Genomic DNA, 25,154 nt, shown 5'->3' with positions numbered 1-25,154 from the left:
CTCAGCTTCCTGGTCTTTAAAATGGAGATCATGAAATCTGCCTTGCCGGCCTGCTGGATGTACTGCGCATAGTAGGTGTTCTGCAAATGCTGACGACTTTGTCAGCCACAGCTCTGAAGTTCTCTATCGTCTTCCCCGTCGGGCTCTCCCTGCAGGGCCTCCAGCAGCGCCATGCTTGCACCCTACCAGCTCAGCAACCCCTGCGGACAGAGAGAACCAAAGACTCCCGCCAAAGCTGCTGTGTAGGGCACATGCCCATCTCTGATATGGAATATGTTGATCAGCTGGGCTCAGATCACGTGTCCCCTGCCCAGAGCAGCACAAAGGAAGTGGTTTCAATATAGACCCCGTCCAAAGCACTCTGTGGGCTGTGCCCTGACCCCCGTCAGGCATAACCTTCTCACACACACACACACACACACACACACACACACACACACACACACACAGCTTCATGCTCCAGCCTTCCTTTGCACACCCTGGTTCCTTTGTTGGTAACATACTACGTCATGACTCCTATTCATTCCTCAAGACCCAGCCTAAAGTCACCTTCTCTGAGAAGCCTTCCCGCACACTTCCAGACATTAGAAAATCACTCCTCTGCTGGAGCCCTTATCATGCTGCCCTGAAATGACCTGATTCATGGGTCTGCCTCTTCCCCCTGGGCTCTGAGCTCCCTACAGGTCCCCAGGCACAGCCCTGTTGGGAGTGTGAACAAGTAAGAAGGAACAACTGGTCGGATCAGGCTCAGACGAGCTCAGAGCTGGACTGAGGGAGAAGGCAATGTATAGGAGCAGTGTCTGAGCTGGGTGGCCTGCAGAAGGGCTGGCTCTGTCGCTGGTTGCTTGACCACGAGAGTGTGAGGTGTGCACATGTGTATCTGTGACGTAGGAGACTGTGGCCGTCTTTACATTGAGCTCATGCAACCGGCTCCGCCTCCCATCCTGATCAGCCATCTTGGATCTCTCTCCGCCTCCCATCCTGAAGGCCGTCTCTGAGTCTCTGTCCAGCTGTCAGAATTCAAAGCCGGAATGGCCACGGCTCACACCAAGGCTGGTGCCGTGCAGTACAGCAGTGTGGAAGTGGAAGAAGAAAGGGAGGTGGAGGTTGCTGCTGGGGTCAGCCTGAAGTGGTGGCTCAGACTTCACCAGAAATCGCCTTTCCTGGTCAGGTCTCCATGGCTCGGTCATCTGTTCACCAGCGCTGGCATCACCCAGCATGATGGGACCCATGGCTGGGGCCTGGGATGTGGACAAGTGTGCAAGAAAGAGGGGCTCTGGGCCCTGAAAGACCCACTTGTGGTTCGGAATGCTGCTGTGATTCAGGCTGCTGGGAAGCTCCCGCAGGCCCCGCCTGCCTGTGTGATGCTGGCAGTTCTGCCAGTTCTGGCCGTTCCTCTGGTTTTGCTTGGTCTGTCAGATGACCATCTCTAGGAACACGTGTGCCCCTGGGTCCTTAGCGGTCATCCAACCCAGTGGGGCAGGGGGCTCCAGTTCCCTCCACAGAGTGGGATAGGATTGTGTGTGATGACCAGATAGGGGTGAGGTGCGGACTGGAGACAGAGGAGCTGAAACGGTGGGGAGAAATCTTTCCTGGCCTCAGATGCTGCCCCTCCCTGATCCCACCCACACCCTGAGCCCTGCTCACCACCAACCAGTGTCATCAAGAACACCCACTTCTCTGTGCAGGGCGCAGGCAGGAGCTCCAGCCAGCCCCACCTGAGTTGGCTGTGGCTCTACCACCTGCTGTCTGAGCACCCTTGGCCAAGGGACCTAGTATATCTGGGGGTGTTCTCATCTGCAAGGTCGGCATAAAGTGCCTGTGTTGTGGATGTTTTATTTGAATTCAAAAGGGAAATACATGCATGTGCCCTGCAGATGGCTGGCACACAGTCGGCCCTGCCCTGGGGAGATGCCAGGTAAGAGCACAGCTGTGATCTCACTGGTCCTGTGCAAAAGAGACATCTCGGGAGGCTTCCTGGAGGAAGTGTCTAGATAGTCATTCATGGCTCCCTTGGCCAATGGGCCTTTTGTCTCAGGTATTGTGTGCCCTGGGTTCCCAGGTCAGCAGGCCTGTTATATTCCAAGCTGGCTTGTTGCCGAGGAGGGAAGGGACGGGAGTTAATTCGTGTAAACCCCCTACCAGCTGCCCAGCCCTGGTCTTTTCATACCACCCTGGTGAGGCACCAGAGAGAAGCAGCATTCTGGTTGAGGCCACACAGCTACGTGGGGAGGATTAGGGAGCTGGTGCCCCTCAAAGGGGCAGGCAGTGCCAAACGCAGTGTCCTGCCCCACCCCTCTGCATGCCTAGAGCATTTGCATCTGTCCCCATGGGGCAGCTCTGTGGCTCAGATCCCCCTCTTCCAGGCCCGGCACCGCAGCCTTCCCTGGCAGAGGGGAAGAGCGAGGGTTGCTCCGTGCCCTTTAGTGAGACCTGTTGTGGGGGCTGGGCTATCTCTCCACTGTCCCTGATAGAATCTGTTCTGGGATAGGACAGTGGCCTCTCCCAGCTTCATGCCTGGTCACACCATGGGAACAGGGAGTCCTGGACAGAAGTGCTGTGATGGGGCACACGGCGCCTGGATGAGGGAGCCCCAGCCCAGGAGCGAGGCCCACTGGAGGGGGCTCCTGCTTGCCTATCACTGGCCACACGGCATAGAGAATGACTCTCCTGTCTGGACGCAGTGTGCTCGTGGTCAAGTGCAGTGGTTGGTGCAGTTTTTCCGTACCCACCTTCAGGGCACACAGCCAGTGCTGACTTCATGGGGCAGCCATGAGAAGATAGCCCAGCCACCCCTGCAGAGACCCCTGGACGTCCCTACAGAGCCCAGGGCCTGAGAGAGGAAGAGGCTGCCCAGGGCTCCACCTCGGCTCCTGATTCCCTTGGTGATGCCTGCGGTGGGAAGCGGTAGGTGGAGTCTACCTTCCCCAAATGGTGGCAACTGCGCTGTGGAGACGAAAGCCCAGCTCCTCCATGTGTGACACAGGCCCCACCTGCCGCCTCCAGGCCCAGCTGCCTCCATCGCAGCCCCAGACAGGGGTGTGCATGTGGCCATGACAACACTTCACTCCAGGCTTCTCAGGGGAGGCTCACCTGGCCGGTGGGATCTGGGTCACCTTGGACAGACCAGGCCTGTCGTGTGGCCTTACCATGTAGCTTGAAATTCCCACGTGATCACTGGCTGTTGCAGGGGGTGCCCAGCTGTGGTTGGCACACCCCACCGGGCAACCCTGGTGCCAGGGAGGCTGGCATTCCTGGGACCTGAGCAAGCCACCTAAGTCCACCGGCATCTGATCACAGGCTATTGTGACCTCAAACCAGGATGGCATCCTGCAGGCTCTGGGAACCTGCCCTGCCTGGAATGTCCAGGAGGACCGAGGAGTCAGGACAGGAGGCACTCAGCTGTTCCCCCAGCCTGTAGACACCCTGCATTTTGCTGAGCCACACTCAGCCTTCCAGAACTTGCATCCTTCAGCCTAGGTCTGCCCCCAGGAGCCATAGAGAGGTGACATTCTCCCAGAGCCTTCTCTTCACAACCTGCCCACCCTGTGGCAGGATGTGAGTGTCATCCGGCTGCAGTCACGACCTGCCCTTGTCCAGGGGTGTATTCAGTCTGGTTCTGCTTCTCCTCTCCCGGGCACGCATAGCAGCCCCTGCTTAACAGGTAGCAAAAGCTATCTGTTAAGCCCCCCACACTTCGTACAGTTCCCATAGAGAGGCACCCACCTCTACAGGCAGCCTGTGAGTGAGAACGCTTTGAGGTTGTGACTTCTGGCTTATTCCTTGAGCTTAGTGGCTGACACACAGAACTGTGGCTGTCACTGATTCTGAAGGTATCTCTGAGCACTTGCATGGCGCCAGTTCCAGGCCAGGTGCTGCACGTGCAGAAGTGCCTTGGACATGCCCTGCTCCCAGGCAGAGCCCAGAAACCCGGCAGATGTACCTGTCAGCCTGAGCCCGGAACAGTGCACCCTGGGGGAACAGAGAGAAGGGATCTTGAGGCAGGAGAAGGGGCTTCAGGGAGGGTGCCACCTGCTTGGCTGACAGGGATGAGGAGTTGGCCACCACAGTATAGGGTGCAGGAAGGCATCTGAGGCCCAGGATTGGCATAGGCAAAAAGGCAGAAGCAGGTTCGTGGGATCTGCATGCCCAGGGCAGTCACGTCTGCTGAAGCTAGGCAACCAGGCAGCGGAAGACTCTCTCCAGGCACGGCGCGGCGGCCTCCCAGGAGAAGTTTGTGAAACCCAGATGTGAGGACATCTGGATGTTACCTCTTTGGTATTATAACGTAAGCCCAGTTTTCATGCACTATTGAGTATGATCAGTAATTATCTCTGGTTTGCTCAGCCAGCGGACAAATCATTTCCTGTCTGAAATAACCAATGCCAGCAGTGGCCGTTCACGTCCAGCATCAATCCAGTGTGAAGTTTGTGAGGGCCTCCCGGGCACGTCCGGGTTAGCCCTCGAAGTGTGGTTCTAACCCTCTCATAGCAGTTCTCCTCTCATGACCGCCCACTGTGTCTCTGGCACAGTTTTGGGGACTTTCATCCTCACCACAACACTATGAAACAGACACTATTATGATCCCCATTCCTCAAATGGGGAAACTAAGGCTTGGAGAAGTTACAGTATGATTCGGCTGGGATTCCAACCCAGGTTTGTCTGATTCTTTTTTTTTTTTTTTTTTTTCTGAGACAGACTCTCGCTGTATCACGCAGTCGCCCAGACTGGAGTGCAATGGCTCACTGCCACCTCCTCATCCCGGGTTCAAGCAATTCTCCTGCCTCAGCCTCCCGAAGTGCTGGGATCACAGGCGTGAGCCACCGCGCCTGGCCTGTCTGATTCTAAGACACTCTCTTTACTTTGCACAATGTCAAATTATGGGCTGAAGAATTAAAAATGAAATTTTGGTAAATGTGGTTGCTGGTGACTTAGCTGTGGTTTTGCAGCTGCTTCACTGTAAAGTCTGATTCATCTTTAACAAGTGAGTTTTGGAGTAGACTACCTCGAAATACACCTGCAGCTGCATAGAGGCTGCAGGTCAGCAGGCCTGCCATAAGGGCCGGAGGTCACACTGAGTGGATTCCATGGCTCTCGGTGGGCAGATTGGGGGACATTGGGTTGAGCCCTGGCCATCCCGGCCCAAGCCAGGGGCACCAAACCAAATGGATGCCTGGCTGTTGGGGCATCTCAGAAGGGCAGCTCTGTTAGCTTTAGGAGGAATTCTACAGAAGGAGAGTGAGGAGATATTCCAAGATTTTAGTTAGGGCTCACCGATTTCAAAACTCACATTGACTCCTGACCTTGAGGCTGGTCACGCCAGCAACCAACCATCCAGGAATTCTGAAGCCAGAAATTCTCCACTTGTATGACATCTCTTGCTCCCTCTCTTTCTCACATACCTGTTAGGAATATGAGCTCCTTGAGCTTTACCTGTAGTATTAGTATTTTTATATTCTTTTTCATACAGGTTTCTAGCATGCAGGCCTGTGCCCAGCCCTGAATAGACACTGGGGAAGCCACAGTGCAGCTGGGACGTGTTGGTGGCCTGCTGTGCCTGTGCTCCAGCAAGTCCAGTTGCGGGTACAAGGTCCATTCTCAGTGTGGGACTGGCGGGGGGGCGCACGCACCAGCATGGAGCTTTCGGTCTGCATTCACTGGCTAATGCTTGAGAGTTCAGACTCTAATTCACAGATGACCAAGGGATGTCGGTGGAGCAAGTAATAAGTGTAGGTTGTTCTGGAGACTCTTTCCAGGAGAGACAAGGACTGATCCATGTCAGTTTTGGGGTGTTGGTGGGGTTCTCTCTGTGTCCTCCTTCTTAGACAGCTGCCCATTGTCTCTGCAGGCCCCCCACCCTGAGCGGCAGCCCTGTCATCTCTGACATCTCCTTGATCCGGCTTTCCCCACACCCGGCTGGCCCTGGGGACTCCCCCTTCAACGCCCCCCACCCATATGTGAACCCCCACATGGAGCACTACCTCCGTTCCGTGCACAGCAGCCCCACGCTCTCCATGATCTCTGCAGCCAGGGGCCTCAGCCCTGCTGACGGTGAGTAGGGTCTGGGGATGGGGGAGGGCAGCTAGGGCACTGGGGCAGGGTGCAGGCAGCTTCTCTCCCACTAACACTGTCAGCTCTCCAGCCTTGGTCCCCTTCAACAGTGACCGAGCTGGCATTCCTTCACACACTACCAGCTTTTTGGGTTTTATGCTCATTAAAGAGCCCTTGGTAAGCACCCTTTTGCATGCAAACCATATATGATTTACCATTATAATAACAGTAAGGGTCTATCCAGATAGGTCCTGGATTAGAACCACTGGTTGTAATTAACCAACATCTGCAGAAGCTGGTGTTAGGAAAGGGGACATTGTGTTGGGGTGTCTCGTGCAGGAGTGGGCTGGCTGCTCTCTGCGTCTCTGCTAGATCTGCCCCTTGTAGGTTAACATAGGAGGCCACCAAGTGGCAGCCCAGGCCCTGGGCTCCAGGGATGAAGCTGTGGCGTTGTGTCTGTCAGTTCAGATGTCCGAGAGAGGAAATTGATTGGCCCAACTCAAAGATCAGATGGCCACCCTTGGTGTGACTAATTTCAGCCAGAAAAGGGCAGGGTCACATGGAACAAATATGTCTTTATATGCATAAAGCAGATCTAAAGTTTTAGACTTCTAACCCTCACCCGCCCCTCCGACAGGCAGACACATGCAAACACATATTCGTGACCTGGACATTTCGGGGCCAGTCCCACCCATGCTGTCTCCCTGGGAAGTGCATCTCCATTCTCAGCATGGCGTGGCCCCGTGCCGCCCCTGACAGCACTCTGCTAGCCACTTGTTGTTCCCATCCTTGAAAGTAACCAAGTTCATCTTCTGAGAATACACGAAGCTGAGACTTGACGCCTCAGGCTAGAGGACGTTTGCAACTTGAACTTGAGAGCCCCATGGGCAGAGGCTCTGGGAAACGAGGTCCAGCATTCTCCACTACCGTCATTCTTCCCCAGAGGAATGTATCCTCTTCCAACTGGTGGGCGTGACCGTGAGTTGAAGCAGAAGCCTGGCTCTGAGAATGTGCAAGCTGGAATTTCACAATGAAAGAGGCTTCCGCTTTTCAAATGTGCAGAAAGTCTCCCTGAAGCATTGACTCATCTTCCTGGCATGGAGGCTTGCACTTTGCCTGATTCTCACCAGAGAGAAACCAAGCAAGGCAAAGGGCCGTAGCCAGGGTGCTGTCAAATGGCTAGCCGGAATGTGGCACTATTCCAAAATGGCCTCTTAAGGTCAGAACTCAGCCCTGAACTCTGCGTGTGTCCCCTGAGTGGCCTTAAGCAAGCTGAGGTGCCCTGAGGCCTGTGCTGCCCGGCTGATGTCTCGAGGACAGTGGGCCCAGCCCTGTCCATGTCACTCCTGAGGACTCAGTGCTGGGATTACAGGCATGAGCACCGTGCCTAGCCCATGACGGGCTGGCCAAGAGAGAGAGGACACAGGTCAGGTTCCAGGTTCTGCCCAGCTCAACTAACACTGTCAACTCCCCAGCCTTCGTCCCCTTGGACAGTGACCAGGCTGGTGTTCCTTCACGCTACTCCTGAACTACAGGTTGAGGGGTGCCCCCCAAAAGACAGGTCCACCTCCTAACTCCCAGACCTTTGGGTTTTCCCTCATTTGGAATAGCGAGCTTTGCAGATGTCATTAAGTTAGTGCCCTTAAGCTGAAGAGATCATCCCAGATTACCTGCATAGGCCCTAAATCCAATCACAGGTATCCCCACAAGCACACACAGAAAAGACAGACACATTCACGCCCACCCAGGGACATACAGGGTCACAGGCACAAGGCAATGTGAAGGCAGAGGCACAGATGGGAGTGCTGTGGCCATTAGCAGGAAGCTGACAACCACCAGAAACTGGAAGAGGCAAGGAGCCATCTTCCCCTCGAGCGTCTGGAGGGAGTGCAGCCCTGCCAGCACCTTAATTTCAGATTTCTGGCCTCCAGAACTATGAGAGAATAAAGTTCTGTTGTTTTAACAACAGTTAACACCAAGTTTATGCTAATCTGTTACAGCATCCCCGGGAAACTAATCCACATAGTGACAGGGCTCCCAAGGAAGAGGCGGAAGGAACCTGGCTGCTCTCCTAGGGCTGGGGCCAGAGGGCCCAGAGAGATGTCCATGGGAGGAAGGAAGGAACAGAGCACCCTCCTAGAAAGGCTCAGGAACCAGGGACGCTGAATTCCACCCACTGCAGTGTAGCCCAGGAAGAGCTAGGTGGGCTGGGCACAGTGACTCATGCCTGTAATCCCCGTATTTGGGGAGTTCAGGTGGGAGGATCGCTTGAGCCCAGGAGTTCAAGGCTGCAGTGACCACTGCGCTTCAGCCTGGGCAACAGAGTGAGATCCTGTCTGTAAAAAAAAAAATTTTTAATTAGGAGCTGGAGGTGGTGAGATGGAGCTGCCCCTGGAGGAGAGGCCTTCGACTGATGGAGCACCATGCTGTGCATGAGTTCCAGATAAACACTGAGGTAGCTCCTGGAACACCAGCGTACCCACCCACAGCCCCACGACACAGCAGACACCTGGCTAATTTGCATGGCCCTGACTCCTGCAGGAAGTAGACCAGATACCCTCAGGCCTCACCAGCCCTGGGCCAAACTGCTAAGTGACCAAGGATGGCAGATCAGGTTCAAGAGCCACTGGCAGGAGGTCTGAACTCAAGTCCTGTGTGCCCTGCTTGGTACCAGCCCCAGAGCCTGCCGTGTGAGTCTTGGAAGCTCATCAGCGATCCGAGGCAGTGTCTGCCAGACCATATGTGACTGGGACAAACGGGATCTCCTGGGAAGGCTTTGGGGGAAGGTGGGTAGGCAGGAAGGAGTAGGGGAGGGCACTTTAGGTATGGACAGGGGATGCAGAGGCCGTGGGCGATCAGCCTGGCTGGAGGCCTGGGCTCTCAGGAGATGCAGCAGGAGCTGGCGAGAAGGAGGCAGAGGATGGCAGTTTCCATGGCTTGGTCTCCTCTCTCTGCCAAGCGCATGAGAGCTCATTTGGAATTTGCCGAGGCTGGCAACAGATGCTGTGGCGCACAGTGGTTAGGAGCTTGCTCCCTGGATTCAGACTGCCCTCTTTGCACACCTGTGGACTCTCAATGCAGGTGCTGGGCTTCCGAGCTCCCGTTCGTTTCCTGACACCACCCTGCTGAGGGCCAGCCTCCCTCAGATGCTCTGAATTTCATCCGCGCTGTGTCTTGCCTAAGCCCTGGGCAGGGCCGACCTCAAGGCTGAAGCAGGCAGCCCCAAGGCTCTGTGCTGCAGGGAGAAGGACATGTGCAGGCCAGGAGCTTTATCTGGCTAGGCCTGGCGCCTCGGCAGCCACCTCACCCTGAATGTTCAGGCACAAACTGACTTGGCCCAGCCACGTGCCGCTGAGATGCCTCTGTTTGCACCTCCATTTAACTTTGAAGACTCTGCTGGACCATGGGATCCTGTTGGCCTGGGGCTCCGGGATTCTGTGGGGCATGGAGGCATGGAGGCAGATTCCTGTTCTATGAATCTGATGAAATGGAGGAGTGTGGAGGTCAGGATCTGGTCTCCATCAGCAGCAACACCCCAGCTCATGCTGGCCAAGCCCGGGACCTTCACGGTGCAGGCAGTGGGGTGGTGGGGGTGAAGTGCCAAGGAAAGAACCCCCCACACCAGGTGTGCGTTTCTCTCTTCTCTTTTTTTGGCAGGAAAAGGTGTGGCCAGTGCCAGGTTCTGATGGCTTCTTTCTCTCCCCTCTGCCCACAGTGGCCCAGGAGCACCTTAAGGAGAGGGGTCTGTTTGGCCTCCCTGCTCCAGGCACCACCCCCTCAGACTATTACCACCAGATGACCCTCGTGGCGGGCCACCCCGCACCTTATGGGGACCTGCTGATGCAGAGCGGGGGTGCTGCCAGCGCACCCCATCTCCACGACTACCTCAACCCAGTGGACGGTGAGTGCCAGCCCCGAGGGGCTGAGGATGGGGCCAGTGGGTCCTCCCTTGAGGCTGAGGTCACTTGCTGTTTCTTTTGGGGACGATGGCCCTCAAGGAGAGGTCGGGTTGTACTCTGATGCCTTCCAGGGCTGCTGTCCACGGGCACTGAGTCTTTGAACACTTACTGAGTCAGCATGGGCCAGGAAGCCTTGTAAGCATCACAGACACCACAGCCAATGAAGCGGGAACTTACAGATGCTAGGCAGCTCTGGGAATTACATGTCAAAGTAGCCAATTACAAATGGACCAGGAAACAAAGCAGGGGCCGGAAGTGGGCACCTGGTGAGCAGGGTGCCGTTTGGAATGGGGAAGTCGGAGGAAGCCTCACTGGAAAGTTGAAATCTGGGGGTGAGTGCTCCAGGCAGAGGAAACTGCGGTGCAAAGGGCCTGAGGCAGCGGTGGGCCTGCCGAGCTCAAGAAACAGCCAGGAGGCCAGAGCGGGCGGTGAGGGGTGGGAATGGGGATGCGGCCAGAGTTTCCAGGCGGGGTCTTGCCAGCCAGCAGACCTTGGAAGAGGCTGGCTTTCACTGGAGATGAGGCTGGGCAGAGGAGAAAAGAGATCTGACTGACTCACAGACAGAATCTCCCTCCGTGCTGATGTGAGAATTGATTTGGAGGCAAGATGGAGGCAGGGGTCCAGTTGGTAGAGGTGGGGAGAAGGGGCCAGGTCTCAGGAAGACGGTGAAGGTAGAGCCACAGGATGTGCTCCCAGCTAGAATATGGAGTTGAGAGAAAGGGGAGTTGAACTTGACCGCGGAGTCTCGGGCCTGAGCATTTGAAGGATGGAGTTGGTAACTGAACTGGGAAGCTGTAGGTGGGAAGGAGGGAAGTCAGGTATCCTGGGTAGATGAAGCTTTTGGTGCCTGCTAGACACCAAGTCCTTCCCACCTACCAAATGCCATCCTCACAGCTGCTTTCAAAGGGATGCCTGTGACCCCCTGACCATGAGCCCTGGGGTCAGCATGGAGTCCCTCTCAAGGAAGAGTGGAGAGGGTAGGAGGCTCAGTGCCCCTCCGTCCCCCAGTCAGTGCCACTCCGCCTGCAGGTCCTGGAGCCCTGGCCTGCGACACACAGGGAGGCAGGGCAGCCAGCAAAGCTGGAAGCCACAGCAAGGGACGGGCAGGTGCCTCCTGGAGAGCCAGCCTTCTCCAGCCTTCCCTGGGGTGGCGTTTTCACTCCCTGAAAGCTCATGGCAAGGAGACAGAAGCCTGCAGGGAGACTGTCCTGCAGGGGCAGCCCTGGTGCCTACAGGGCCATGGAGCCTGCGCAGGTTGGGGGTGGGCTGGCGGGAAGTCACGTGGGGCCAGGTGGGGCCATGAGACTCAGGGTGCACGCCCCCGCTTTGCTCACCCTGACCCTCGCCCAGGGCTTTCTTCCAGGGGAGCCCTTCACTTCCCTAAGGCCTGGCTGACATCTCTCCTCCTCTGGGAAGTCTCTCTGGAAGCCTCCTCCTTCCCTGTCCCCTATCCCCCTCAGTCACTGGGACAGCTCCCTCCTCGGGATCCTACTTCACTCTTTGCCTGTCCTACCTCATACTTACAGCAGCTGCCTCACGTGGCTCCTCAGCTATCTTGAGCATCTCCTGCTTCCCAGGAAGAAGACGGTGGCAGACCTCCAAGGCTGACCCCTCATGGGTGTGGTCCTCACCAGGCCATAGCATGCCTCAGGGATGCCACCAGAATGTGGTCCCTGTGTCTGTCCTGTTCTTCTTGCCTTCCCCAGCATGGTGTTTAGTCCAGGATTAACCATACCACGCAGGTGTTCAACGACACCTGTCATCTCTGCAGGACACTGATGTCCCTCTGAGCACACACACATCCGTGTGCTCTGTTCCCCTCTCCTCTCAGCAGCCCTACATGATACTCCCACGAGCCACAGTGAGGTGTCAGAGGCGCTGAGAGAAAGTCGTGTGCTAAGCATGCTCCTTGCCGATGTTAGAAACCAAACAACAGCAGCCCAGTGCAGGAAGGATCGTGTGCAAAGAGCCACACCCAAATGTCAGCTTCCTCCAAGCAGGACCCTTCCTCCAAGGGCCTGAGGGTGGAATAAGGCCAATAGGAAAGTGGATGAGGCAGAGAAATCATGGCTGAGCGGGGTAAGATGAGGCAGATGTCCCCACAGAGCAGGAAAGGCTAAGCCAGGCGGCCAGGAGTCATCCAGTGATATGCAGCATGAGTGTTTGCTGTGTGTGTGTGTGTGTGTGTGTGTGTGTGTGTGTGTGTGTGTGCACGCGCGCGCACACATGAGAGACAGTGAATTGGAATGAGAGCTGCCTCTCTTCTGTGCTTTTGTACACATTCTTCCATAACTCCCTTAGGCACTTTCTGAGGCTAGAGATAACGCTCCTTACTTTAAGATGAGCAAATGGGCTCCCAGCATCTAGCAGCTCGCCCCAGGCCTTGCTCTGTTTGTTACCAGCACCATCTGCCCCTTCCCTGGGGTACAGTTTCCAACAGCACATGCGCCTGACCATTCATGAGCCCTGGCCCCAGGGAGGGCCAGCCAGGCCAGGTGGACTTGGGCTCAGAGCAGCTGGGTCAGAGCCAGAGGGGAGAAGTTGTACAGCGAGCTCTAGGGCAGGCCTAGGCCAGGCCTGGCTGCACGGTGTCCTCGCTGTGGTAGCTGGACCAGAGCTGGTGACAGGACCGAAGCGGTGTGGGGTGGCGATCCCAAGCCCTGCGAGCTGCGTGGATTAAACAGATTGACTGAGATGGCACGTGTGAGCCTGGTCCAGTGCCTGGCATATAGCAGGTGTGGAGTAACACTGGCGCAGGCCTCTTCGCACCAGTGTATCTGTCCACTCCCTCTTGCAGGAGTCTGTGTCTTCATCATAGGCAGCTCTGTCCACCTGCTGTATAGGCCCAGGTCCCAGGTCCTCCCAGACCTTTTCCTTGCCGTCTCCCATCCATCCCATCCTGTCCTCCAGGCCTCCAGGTGTGGCGTGTCACCCCTCCCAGGCCAGCCAGTGACACGTCACCCTTGTAGCATTGCTCCATGGCTTCTATTCACCTAGTGTCCCCCTCTTTATCCATCCTGTGCTCAGCCTGTACCGCCTCTAGCCTCCTCAGGATAAAATTCAGACTTTAGCACCCCATCCAGAGGTCTTCCTCTCCAGCTCACCTCTCGCCACCTGCACGCTGCAGTCTTGCCATGCACTGCCCCACCTGCAGGTCCCCAGATACTTCTCTGAGCTCATTCCTGCACAGTGTCCAAAGCACAGTGCCCTAGGCCTTCTCCTGAGACTCCACAAGAATCCAGCTCCAGGCCTCTCAAGCCACCAGCTAGCTCCACTGCATTAGCGGGACCCAAGGCACCCCCCACTGGAACTGGCTGGGGCTTCTCCTTACATATGGCCAGACGGCCAGCCCCGCCAGGTCTGGGAGCACATCTGGCCAGGAGCAGGCCCTCAGTGTCTGTCAGGTGAGTGAGTGAATGAGTGAATGGCACTTAGAAAAGACTAGGATGGAAAGATGCACTCCAGCTAAGGAAGGGATCACTCAAGGAACATAGTTGTTGGCTCACAGGGGACTGGAAGGGGCTGGGGAGTGGCTTTGCCTTCCAGGCACTCAGAATTTGGCAGCTCCCAGGGCTGAGCATCTCCAGGAAGCAGGAAGGCAGAGGAGTGCAGGGGTTAGCTCAGCAGTGGGCACGAGAGCTCCCAGCCCTCCAGTGTCTGCTGGTTAACTCATCACACCCCACCCGCCACGCCTTCTCCGCTTCTGCCTTGGGAACGCATCTGGCTTCAGGATGCAGGGGTAGGGGGGAAGCATCACCAGATTCCAGAGTCGGCCTGAGGAGGGATATCAGTTTCTCCGGTTCCGGCATGGGTTGGAGGTGGGGGCATTTTTCTTATCCGTGGATTTCAGAAGCAGATGACTTCTTTCTCTTTGTTCCCAGTCAGTTACAATCCAAGAAAATTAGAATAGTCCAGGATTATCTCCTATTTTTGTTGCTACTTAATGCATTTTTTCCCAAAACCGTTTTCAACTAGAACCAGAACTTTCACTTCAACTTTTAAAAATGCTTTTCGCAACTCAGCTCTGACGCCCGCGTGGATGGTTACTCGTGTGTCTCTAGGAGACGCTGAAACCCACACCAGGGCTCTCAGCCAGGCCCAAGTCTGTCTGAGCCTGGACCTGTCTCTGGGGTGTCCCCCAGGCCCCTCCCCCCTTGTGAACCATTGGAGCTGGGGAAGTGTTTTCAAAGGTGGGTGCCTGCTGCATGGGTCTGTGCTGGTCCCTCCCAGAAAGCTCCAGACCACCCAGCAGAGAATGTGAGTGGGCGTTTCCACTAGGTTTCTTTTTGCTCAAATTCTCATTGAGAAAATTGTGTAGACCATCCATGGTACCAGCAGTGCAGCTCAGGAGACCTGTGGAAGGGCCTGGCTCTCTCTGAGGGGCACGTGTTCACACCAGGAAGCCATGATGCACATGACCTTGAGCATGTGAGCTCTGTGCAGGCGCGGAGGCCTGGAGAGCTCATGGACAGCCCAGAAGAACAGGCTTTCTCTCTCTCTTTCTCTGTCTCTGTGTCTCTTGCACACACACTGGTCAATTCAGCAGGTGTTGATTGGGCACCTTCTGTGTACCAGGCCCAGTTCTAGATCTAGGGACGTGCCTTCCTGGTGCCTGAGCTCCAGCACACCCTGTTTGAGCTCCTGGCCGGGACCAAGAATGCCCGGCTGTCCTTACCTGACGCCCTCCCAACCCAGCCTCCTTTCTCAGCACCCAGAGGAGGGAGCACTGCAGGGGAGAGAACTTTCCGGAGGCTTTGAGTGTCCAGCTGAGGCATGGAGAGGGCTCTGCCAGGCAGGAAGGCGAGCGGGTAGAGGTGGGTGGGAACTCCACGTGGGTCCTCATCCTGCAGGACCTTGTCCCTAGCACACCCGTTTGCAAACCTTAGCTGACTGCCACCTGCACGGTTGTATATTTAATAATATTTTTTTTAACAGACTCACCTTTGGGGGTTAAATAAATGTTTCTTAAAATGGAACTTTGTATTTTTTCCTGAAATGGAAAACCTCATCCCTGTCTGAGGAGGATGTTCCTGTCTCTGCCTCCATCAAACCTCAAATAACCTCATCTGGGCCGTCTGTGCAGCCTGCATTTGGGATCACACTGCAGTGGTGGAAGAAAGACCAGAAGCTAGAGAGGGCTCTATGGGCTCTGTGGGATTGGAAAGCCAAGCCCTGCGTTCCTCCCAGGGCGCTGAGGCCGGGTACAGGCAGGACAGACGGATTTCCCAGGCTCTGATGAAATCCCCTTCCCTGGTGTCCTGGTGGTGGGTGAAGGCCCATTTCCTCTTGTTCTTAAAGAGGGCCTGATTTACAGCAGGAAGACAGGAGTGCTGCTGCATGGGAAGGTGATAGAGAACCAGTCAGGGAACCAAGGTCATCATTCTGCTGAGCAGCTCCCTGGAGAGCGAGGAATTCACCGGTTGTCACCCGGGCCCTCGTGGAATTTTCTCATGTTATGCTGTTGAATATTGGTGATTTAACAACAGAACAGCCACCCCCTCCCCCCTCCACCTCATTGAGAAGATTGAGATGTTTCCGATTGAAATGTTGTCTGTTTACAGCTCATACTTCCTCCAAGCTGTGCATTTTATTGTCACATTGACACTAATTTGGCTCGGATGTCACCTCCATTCTGACGCCTGTTTTTTATGCCACCTGAGGATCCGGGGGGTTTTCAGAAACCAATTACATTGATCAAACCCAGAGAGGCAGGAAGAGCTGGTGGAGGAGCTGCCAGAGGCCCAAGTCAGGCAGGATCCCTTGCCTGGCCTGAGGCAGGAAGGGAGACTGAGGCAAAGGAAGGCAGACTGCAGGGCCCAGTGTCAGGCGGTGGGGCTGTGTGCAAGCACAGGCTCAGCGGTGTCTCTGGGTTATCTGGTAAAGCCACACAAACTGTCCCACCGCATCGGCTTCACGAAGCCCCTTCACAGGTGAGGAACCTGCGGCGCGGCCTGGTTCTCTGTGTTCCTCACTCAGCGAGGCCTTGGTGCCAGCAAGTCTGATCTTCCTGCTCCATGATGCAGACTCTTGCTACTCCCCAATCAGAGGAGGCAAGAGGGCTGTGGACAGCTAGGTGTGGGGGCATTAAGGTCCTCAGGCCGAATTTCCTTAGAGCATCTCCTCGATGAGCCAGAAAATATCTGGGTGAGGGAGTTGGGCCATGTAGGAACACGTTTTAGCCAGTGAGGGTTCAGGGCACCCGAAGTCTGCTACGAGGCTGTGTCTTGCTGGCCCTGGTGACAGCACATCCCAGCCCCCAGCTGAGGATGGCATCTGGCACAGAGAAGGCTCCCGGGACCCGGTGCCAGGATGAAGCTCTTTCTTCCTGCCCCTCAGCCCAGGCTCCTGGGCATGCAGGCCTTGGGGGGATCCCCAGCCCCAACTCCATGGAAGTCCACCCACAGCTACAGATGATATACTGGTTATCAGTCCACAGCACCCCTGGGGTGGGTGCTGGTAGTTCATATTCTGCGTGAGACAACCACTGATTTGCCCACAGCTACCCAGTTCAGAGTGTGCAAGCAGGGTTAGAACCTGGGTCGGCCTGTGTCCAGGGCCTGTTCTTACATCTCCTCCCCTTCCCACTGCCTCAGGGAAAGCCATGATCTCCCTCCGGACCACCTTGGGATTCTCTAGAATAATCCTGCTTAGATGGCACCTTGCAAATCCTGCCTGGTGCTTCGAGGCTCTGTCTTCACCTCTCTCCTACACCGTGAGCTCCATGAGGGCAGGGTCAGAGTCTTCCCTGCCTGCAGTCCCCATGATGTCCAACCAATGCCTGGCATACTCTCAGCACTGCATGAGGTGGGGGCTGACAGATGAATGAATGAACATGTAAATGAGCAACAGAAAGCACTAGTGAGTGAAGCAGGGTCCAGAGGCAGGTGGTGTCGGCATCCACCCAGGTGAGGGTGGGCAGGTGGCCAGTCACCCGTGGCCGACCGGCATTAAGACAGGCACATCCACAGATGACTACTCCGTGTTCTCGGTCATAAATCACAGGAGAAACCACGGGAGATGAGTGCCAGGCTTTTCTTTCTATTTAGTAATTTATCAAGGGAAGAGGTGCATTAATAAACATATTTCCCATGAGAGGCAGGGATAACAGAGATGAATATCACTGTCAGATTTGGCCTGTTTCCTCTTGTTAGGGGCACACAAGAGGGTGGGAATCCAAATATTAGCAGCAGAATCTTTTTAAAAAATGTATTACAAAGATGTGTGTGGGTTTCTTGCTTTATATCGTGTTTGATGGTTTTTCCTCACATTTCCTCATCTGCCACTCCGTTTGTAAGTAATAGGAATCTTTCAGAGAATTCACTTCTGCATCTTTCTTTGAGTTTCCTTTGAAGTGAGGATTGACAGGGAGTGGACTCAGTAAATAAGAACCCAGAAGCTGAGAGGACGCCGAATGGAAGCGGGTGAATGAATGTCTAATGACAGCTGTGTTGCTGCGTGCCCCAATCTTCACTTCTAGACTTGCTGTCCTTCACTCCATTATTAACTGGAGGCTCACCCTGCCCCTTGGAACAGTCCTCCTAGCCCTTGAAGAAGCCATATTCATTAGCAGCTTCATTTTGGAATGCCCGCTGGGTTTTAGGCACTATTCTTGGTGTTCTATGTGTCTTCACAACAGCCCTGCAAAGCAAGCCACACTGCCCTGATTGTACAGATAGGGAAAGAAAGGCTCAGGAAAGCTAAGTAAATGTGCTCCAAGGAAGCCACAAAGTGACAGGCTTGACAGGCCAGTGGCAGAGGCTGTCTATGAGCCTCTGCATCGTGTGTATGTGTGTGTGTGTGTGTGTGTGTGTGTGTGTACCTGCGGTGTGTGTGTACCTGCGTCCACCTGGGGTGTATGTGTGTATGTTCACCTGCAGTGTGTGTGTGTATCTACCTGGGGGTGTGTGTGTGTCTACCTGGAGTGTGTGTATGTGTGTCCACCTGGGGTATGTATATGTGTGTCCACCTAGGGTATGCGTGTGCGTATGTGTGTCCACTTGGAGTGTGTGTGTGTGTGTGTCTGTTCACCTGGGGTGTGTGTGTTCACCTAGAGAGTGTGTGTGTGTGTGTGTGTGTGTTTATGTGTGTGTGTCCGCCTGGGGTATGTGTGTGTATGTTCACCTGCAGTGTATGTGTGCATGTCCACCTGGAGGGTGTGTGTATGTGTCCACCTGGGGTGTGTGTGTCCACCTGGGGTGTGTGTGTGTGTGTGTGTGTGTGTGTGTATCCACCTGGGGGGTGTCCACCTGGAGTGTGTGTGTGTCCACCTGGGGGTGGTGTGTCCACCTGGGGTGTTCGCCTGGGGGGTGTGTACATGTCCACCTGGTGTGTGTGTGTGTGTGTGTGTGTGTGTGTGTGTGTCCACCCGGGCCCCCTCCCGTTCAGGGGACCCTCCCTGTGCCTTCTTGCAGTCATATGCCCTGTCGCCCTGAGACACCTCTCCTCCTCTGCACCCTGGGCATGAGGCCCTGTGGCAGGTGGTTTTGGTGTCCCTGGACCTTGGGCAAGTTACTTAATGCCGTTTGTTTTGTCTTCTGTAAAATGAGCATAATAGCCCCTTCTTTATGGGGCAGTGGTGAAGATTAAATTACCTCACACTTGAAAGTTCGGAGGAGTCCTAGCACATGTGATAACAGCATTGAGTAAGTGCTGTCTTTAGGTGTCTGTGCATTTGTTCTTCCTCAGCATGTCCCGTCTGTGCCATGGGTCAGCCCTTGGCACCTCCCACTGGGCTCATGGCTGTGCCACCTGTATTGGAGTGTTGGGGATGGTCTGGCGGGAAAAGGATTTGAGTCCCTAATGCATGGTGAGAAAGATAGGAGCAAGCAGGGGATGCAAGCTCCCCAGAGCCACCCATGTTTGGAGAGAGAGGCCTGAGCATAGGGAAGATCTGCCCAGCTTAGGGAGGTCAGGGAGGGTGTCCCAAGGGAGGTGATGACTCAGCTGAGGTCTGAGCAGAGAGAGCGCTGCAGGCAGAGCAAGCGGCTTGCGCAAGTACCTGTGCAGGTGACAGGGAAGAGGCGCTGGAAGGAGAGCGGTGGCTGGAGTGAGGGCACCCCACGGGCCGCCTCCTAGACCTTCTTTGTAATAGCAGTGAGGAGCTTTGGAAAGTTTTGGGGAGAGGGCAGGGACATGATCCTGTTTCCAAGTTGAAAATCTCTCTCTCTTGGCCATGAGCACTGTGGATTGGACAGTTGTCAGCTGAGGGCTCCAGAATGATCCAAGCAAGTGGTGGGCTGTGCTGGGGGTGGAGTTTGAAACGAGAGATTTTGAGAGGCATTCACGAGCCCACACATTAGTGGGTTCCACTGTGGTGGAAGGGAGGAGGGAAGGCTGACTCCTGGGTCTCCCGCTCTGCCAGTGTGCAAGTGTCAGGCATGTGCTGAGCTCAGGCCTGTAGGAAGAGCTGGTTCAGGCACAGGTCAGCAGTGTGAGCCTGGCTGTGGTGAGCGGGAGCTGCCATGCGGATAGGAGGAGAGGACAAGGACGCAGCTGGCTCTGAGAAGGTTCATTCTTCAGAGCCACTGAAAATGGGAGGTCGGAAACTGTGGGAGGGGAAGTCCTCCTGGCCCTGGGCCTTAGCTGACTTCTCTGAAGATGGAGAGGGAACACTGAGTCCTGAAAAACTCTAGACAGCAGGACTCCTTTGGACCTGAATTGAAATCCTGCCTCTGTAGCTCTGTGACCGTGAGCAAGTCACTAACTTCCCAAGCATACTTGCTTATCTGCAAATCTGGTTTGCTTGGAGGATGGTGGGAGCTGTTAAATGAGTCAGCGGGTCTAAGCCTCATGAAACACCGGCTGTCACTGGACCATTAATTGCATAAGGATTCAGAAGCAGGTGTTTATGTACATACTACAGCAGAGAAGCACACTCCAGCCAGGATGCAGATGATGCACTAGGAAAAGAAACTCCACCCAGGATGCAGATGCTGCAGCAGAGAAACACACTCCACCCAGGATGCAGACGCTGCACTAGAGGAGCACACTCCGGCCAGGATGCAGACAGTACACTAGAGGAACACACTCCGGCCAGGATGCAGACAGTACACTAGAGGAGCACACTCCGGCCAGGATGCAGACAGTACACTAGAGGAGCACACTCCGGCCAGGATGCAGACGCTGCACTAGAGGAGCACACTCCGGCCAGGATGCAGACGCTGCACTAGAGGAGCACACTCCGGCCAGGATGCAGACACCGCACTAGAGGAACACACTCCGGCCAGGATGCCCCTGTTTGCTGTCCTGGATCCCTGTTTAGAGTGGGTGGTCACATTTGCAGTGCAGCCTTCGGGCTGGCTGTGGAGTAGTCTACTCCATGGGCCTCCCTGCCTCCTTCTATCTTCAGGCAGGTGGCCCAGGATCTTTCTGCCATAAGAGAAAGGAGTTGTCTGAGTTACCTGCTGTGCCCTGGCCCCTCTGTGGGGCCAGAACAAGTGGGCATCCCCAGTAGCATCTGTGGAGAGTTTTGTGTACCCACTGTAGCTCTACTTACTAAAATATCTGTAAGCCCCAGTCTTTGTAGTCCAATAGAATAAACAGCAAAAGCAGAAAGATTAGCTTACAAGGATGTCGAAAGAAAAGAATGTTCTGATTAACTCACCTTTTTTTTTTCCAACCGGGAGCTTTCCTAAAATCACTTAACTCTTCTTGTGGAAAATAAAGATTACCAAGTATTGGGTCACATGAGCGTCCCAACTGTTGCCACTCTGGAGTGCCCGGGCCACCTCCCCACCCATCATCCCATTGGGTCAAAGTAACCCCAGAGCTGGCAGGGGACTGGTTTTATGCTGGAGTCATTGATGAAGACCTGGAATCTGTGACAGTTAAAACAATTTGCCCCAAGTCATGCAGCTGAGTGATGGATCCAGCCCGGGGTACCAAGTGTGCAGCCCCCATGTCACCCCACCGCAGGCCACTGGTCCAGCCCAGGTCTCTGTCCCTCTACCCAGAATCCCTTCATCCCAGGCTGCTTGCTGTCTACTCCCCTCTGTAGCCCCAGACTCCCCTCATCCTCTTAAAGAGGCTGTTAGGACAGAAAACCCTGGAAGCCACTTTTGGCCCAATGGTCCTGGATGTCCTCTGTCCTCTCCATGCCTTGGAGAGGTGCTTCTCCTGGTGGTCTGGCAGGAAAGAGCCTCCCCAGGGATCCCTGGGTCTTTTCAGAATTGCAGCCAAGCGTGAGTCTGGGCCGGGCATGGTAGCCCCCAGGGCTCAGCATGGATCCCAGGGCATGTGGCTTGTTCAGTAGGCGGGTGTGGGCTCTGCCCTCACACAGTCTTCTTGGGGACTGGTATGTATGGAGGGGGGCTCAGAGGCTTGCAGGCCATCACACCCTGCCCTCAGTACTCCTGCAGCTATGGAGACAAGACACTGACACGTGCATGATTCAGAGTAGCCCTGAGGCCAGTGGTGAGAGCCATCAGGAAAGCTTTGGGAGTGCCAAGGGGCCATGTAGACTGTGAGCAGGAGGCCCAAGGAGCCAGACCCTGAAGTCGGGGCAGCCTGCCTGGAGGAGGGAACACCCAGGCGGGGTCTCAGCAGGTCTGGGCAGGCGGAAGGGAGGAAAGCAGTCATCATAAGCCCAGAACAGCTGAGCACAAACATGGATATGCTTGAGCAGCCCCCAGCATCATTTATGGGTGACACCACCAGCCCATGGGGAACATGGAGGCCATGGAAAGGAGAATGGGTGGGCAGGGGCCAGCAAGACATGAGAAGAGGCTACTCCGTGCAGGTGTCCAGAAAGCCAAGGACAGGCCCAAGCATTTACTGTGCCCTGCCTTGGGCCAGGCACTTCTCATGCATCACCTAATTTACACCTCATGCCCACCCTGGTGGTCGGCATTTTAGAGCCCTTTAAAAAGAGAAACTGGCCCTGGGAGGGTCTGGACAAGGTGGGAAGCTTGGCATGTGGAGAGTCATCCAGCAATGTTGTCAGACCGTTTCTAGGCCACTGTTTGTGCAGGGGAGAGACCTAGAATCCTCATGGGGCACCGTGAGGGGGCGCAGTCTGGAACCACAGTGGAAGAGCCTGTGCCCCTTGTCAGGGGCAAGGCCATTTTCCTTCTGCAGTCATGTAGGTGTGTGACAGCAGCTGGCGAGGGCTGAGGGCATATCCTTGTGTCCACACAGCCATCCAGACCTCTGCTTGGCAAACTCCCTATCAGGGGTGCACTTTAGTGTTGATTTCAGATACAACATGACCCATGACCTTGGAGCATTGACTTCCATTCATTCCCTTCCCCATGGAATTCTCCATAGCAGTGGGAATGGGCGAGCATCTCCCACACACAATAGCGTGGATGAATCGTACAAACTGACCATGTGGATGAGGAAGGCCAGATATGAAAGCGTATTTAAAATTCCATTTACACAAAGCTCAGAAGTAGGCAGCACTAAGCTGTTAGAAGCCAGGAGAGCGGCTGCCCTTGGGTTGGAAGATGCAGGGGGCCTGTGGGCACTGGCCAAGCCCTGTTTCTTGACCTAGGGCTGGCTTCCCAGGTGGGCTTCCTTGGTGAGAGGCCACTGAACTGCTGCTCACTTGATTCATGCACACTCCAGTCGTGTGGTAAGCATTGCTGGGTTCCAGCCCTGGTCTCTGCACCTAATGGTAAAGACACTCTGCTCAGTGCTCATATTCACTTGTCCAAACACCTTACATTCATTCACTTCTCCAGTCCTCACCATGCCTTGTGCTCCTCAGTCCATTTTACAGATCAATAAACTGAGACTGAGAGGTAACATTCTTTGTCTAAGAGCCCACAACTGGAAAGTTAGCGGAACTGGGATTCTTATTAGACCATCCTCACAGGCTCTTCCTGTCCCCTGCCTACCTGTCACTCCCTCCCGCATCCCCAGCGATGCTGACCTGTCTTGTGTTGGCTGTCCCACAGTGTCCCGTTTCTCCAGCCCTCGGGTGACGCCCCGCCTGAGCCGCAAGCGGGCGCTGTCCATCTCCCCACTCTCAGACGCCAGCCTGGACCTGCAGCGGATGATCCGCACCTCACCCAACTCGCTGGTGGCCTACATCAACAATTCCCGCAGCAGCTCAGCGGCCAGCGGCTCCTATGGGCACCTGTCGGCGGGCACCCTCAGGTAAGCCCTGCCTGCAAGCAGAGGGCTGAGAACGGGAGCTGGGCTGAGGGCCTGGTGGGGAGGGCCTGGCTTTTCAGTGGCTGCTTTTAACCCGAAGAGAAAGACAGGACTTGTGGCATTTGTGAATCCACATACTTGTACCTCTTTAATGAATTCAAAACCAATAGTGATCAAATTGATCACATCTGAGCACATCATGGACCAAGGCTGTCATGAATGATTCAAACGTGAAATCAAAGGTGTTTGAGGTCGAAGGTGGTTTTCCTAGTATTTCACTGAATTTGGTGGAGCAGCCAAGTGTTGGTCAACCTTGGAGACCACACAAAATGTGACATGGACGTGGCCCCTGCTCTCAGCAAGCCTCTGGGCTGGCAGCAGGCCTCCCTCTGCAGCCGCATCATGGCACACCCAAGCCTCACTGGCACCAGCCACCCTTTCCCCCTCTGTGCTACCCTTGACTGAGGTCTCAGACCCCAGCCAGCTTGATTGAAACTCATATGCCTCCCCAGCACCTCCAAGAGACGCCAGGAGGTGTTAGGAATGTCAGGAGAGTTTGTCCCAAGGACCTGGAGATAGGAGTAACCAGTGTATCTGTTATCTTTTGCTGCCTAATGAATGGCTGCCACACTTAGCAGTTTAAAACCACAAGCAACTGTTATCTCACTCCATTTCTGAGGGTCAGGAATTTAAGACAGGCTGAGCTCCAGCTCTCTCAGGTTGCCATAGTCAGGCTATCAGCCAGTGCTTCAGCCCGCTGAAGGCGTGGCTGGGCCAGAATGGCCTCACGGGGCTCTCAGCAGTGCCCTTAGTTCCTCGTCTGTGAGCCTCTGCTTAGGGCTGCTTGAGTGTCCTCACAACATGGCTGCCGGGTCCCAGCCCACCTTGCAGCACGTGATGCAAAAGGAAGCAGGAGGAAGCCACAGTGTCTTTTACGGTTCAACAACAGGGGTCGCCAATCCTTCCTGGGTGTCCTGCTGTGTGAAGAGTGGCTCTCATGCAGGTGGTGTGACAGAGCCTAAAGTGCAGTAACAAGAGGAGAGTAATGGAAGCTGGAGGGCTCATGGCATGATTCCAGATGAGGGGACATCAGAACAGGATTCAGAGGCCTCATGGGGTTCACGTAGTCAGGGAGCAGTGATGCAGGCATACAACTAGGTATCACAGCAGTGGAGGGGCTGGGGTGTGAGGATGAGGTGGAGCCTGGTCCCTACTGGGTGTCAGCCTGCCAGGGGTGAAAGCTGCATCCTAGGGCAGAACCTGGGAGCTGATCACAGAAGGTGAGTGGCAGGCAGTAGGGAGCCACAGCTGGTTCTTCAGTGAGGAAGCCACAGTGATGGTGGGGCTAGCAACATGCCCATTCCTATCCCCTGGGCAAGGTTCTCTCTAAGAAGTGTTAACCTAACAGAGCCCCTGATGCCCCACCCCCACCTCCTTGTCTGCTCTCTGTTGCAGCCCAGCCTTCACCTTCCCCCACCCCATCAACCCCGTGGCTTACCAGCAGATTCTGAGCCAGCAGAGGGGTCTGGGGTCAGCCTTTGGACACACACCACCCCTGATCCAGCCCTCACCCACCTTCCTGGCTCAGCAGCCCATGGCCCTCACCTCCGTCAATGCCACGCCCACCCAGCTCAGCAGCAGCAGCAACTGCCTGAGTGACGCCAACCAGGTAGGTGGGTGCAGACGCCAGGGCGGCAACTGGGTGATCATCCAGACCACATGAGGGCTGTTTATTGCCAGCTCATGCCTAGAACTTATGGAGGGACTCTGGGTTCATCTCTGGCTGCTGGGGTGCCTTCTGGGCAGAGGCCACATGACAGAAAGGTGAGACCTGGGCTCAGTCCATGGCAAGCTTGCAGCTTCTCAATTCTGCTGTCTCCTGTCCAAGAAGCATAATAAGTAGATGGGGAAAGCCTCGAGTTCCCAGGGCCTGGCACCGTGGAGGTGCTCCCCGCCCAGCACATGTCATGGGTGGGTGAGTGAATCAGTATAACACTGTCAGTTTAGTTGCAGAGCATGCATTTACAGCAGGCTTTCATATGCCGTCTC

The 25,154-nt window shown here is 55.3% G+C and overlaps 1 protein-coding gene across 1 annotated transcript in view; it reads left to right on the top strand.

Annotated features, from left to right (window-relative positions):
• Positions 1-25,154, top strand: part of GLI2 (GLI family zinc finger 2) — a 251,203-nt gene that overhangs the window by 203,909 nt on the left and 22,140 nt on the right. The window contains exons 4-7 of the mRNA XM_032250612.1: positions 5,849-6,051; positions 9,767-9,952; positions 22,907-23,108; positions 24,561-24,774. Of these exons, the coding sequence (XP_032106503.1) occupies positions 5,849-6,051; positions 9,767-9,952; positions 22,907-23,108; positions 24,561-24,774 (805 nt within the window). The remainder of the gene's footprint in view (positions 1-5,848; positions 6,052-9,766; positions 9,953-22,906; positions 23,109-24,560; positions 24,775-25,154) is intronic.

The sequence above is a fragment of the Sapajus apella genome, unplaced genomic scaffold (assembly GCF_009761245.1).
Source record: "Sapajus apella isolate SASKATOON/1434 unplaced genomic scaffold, GSC_monkey_1.0 scaffold72, whole genome shotgun sequence".
Lineage (NCBI taxonomy): Eukaryota > Metazoa > Chordata > Mammalia > Primates > Cebidae > Sapajus > Sapajus apella.
The sequence above is the reverse complement of the archived record's forward strand: the minus strand, read 5'-3'. Positions and strand labels throughout refer to the sequence as shown.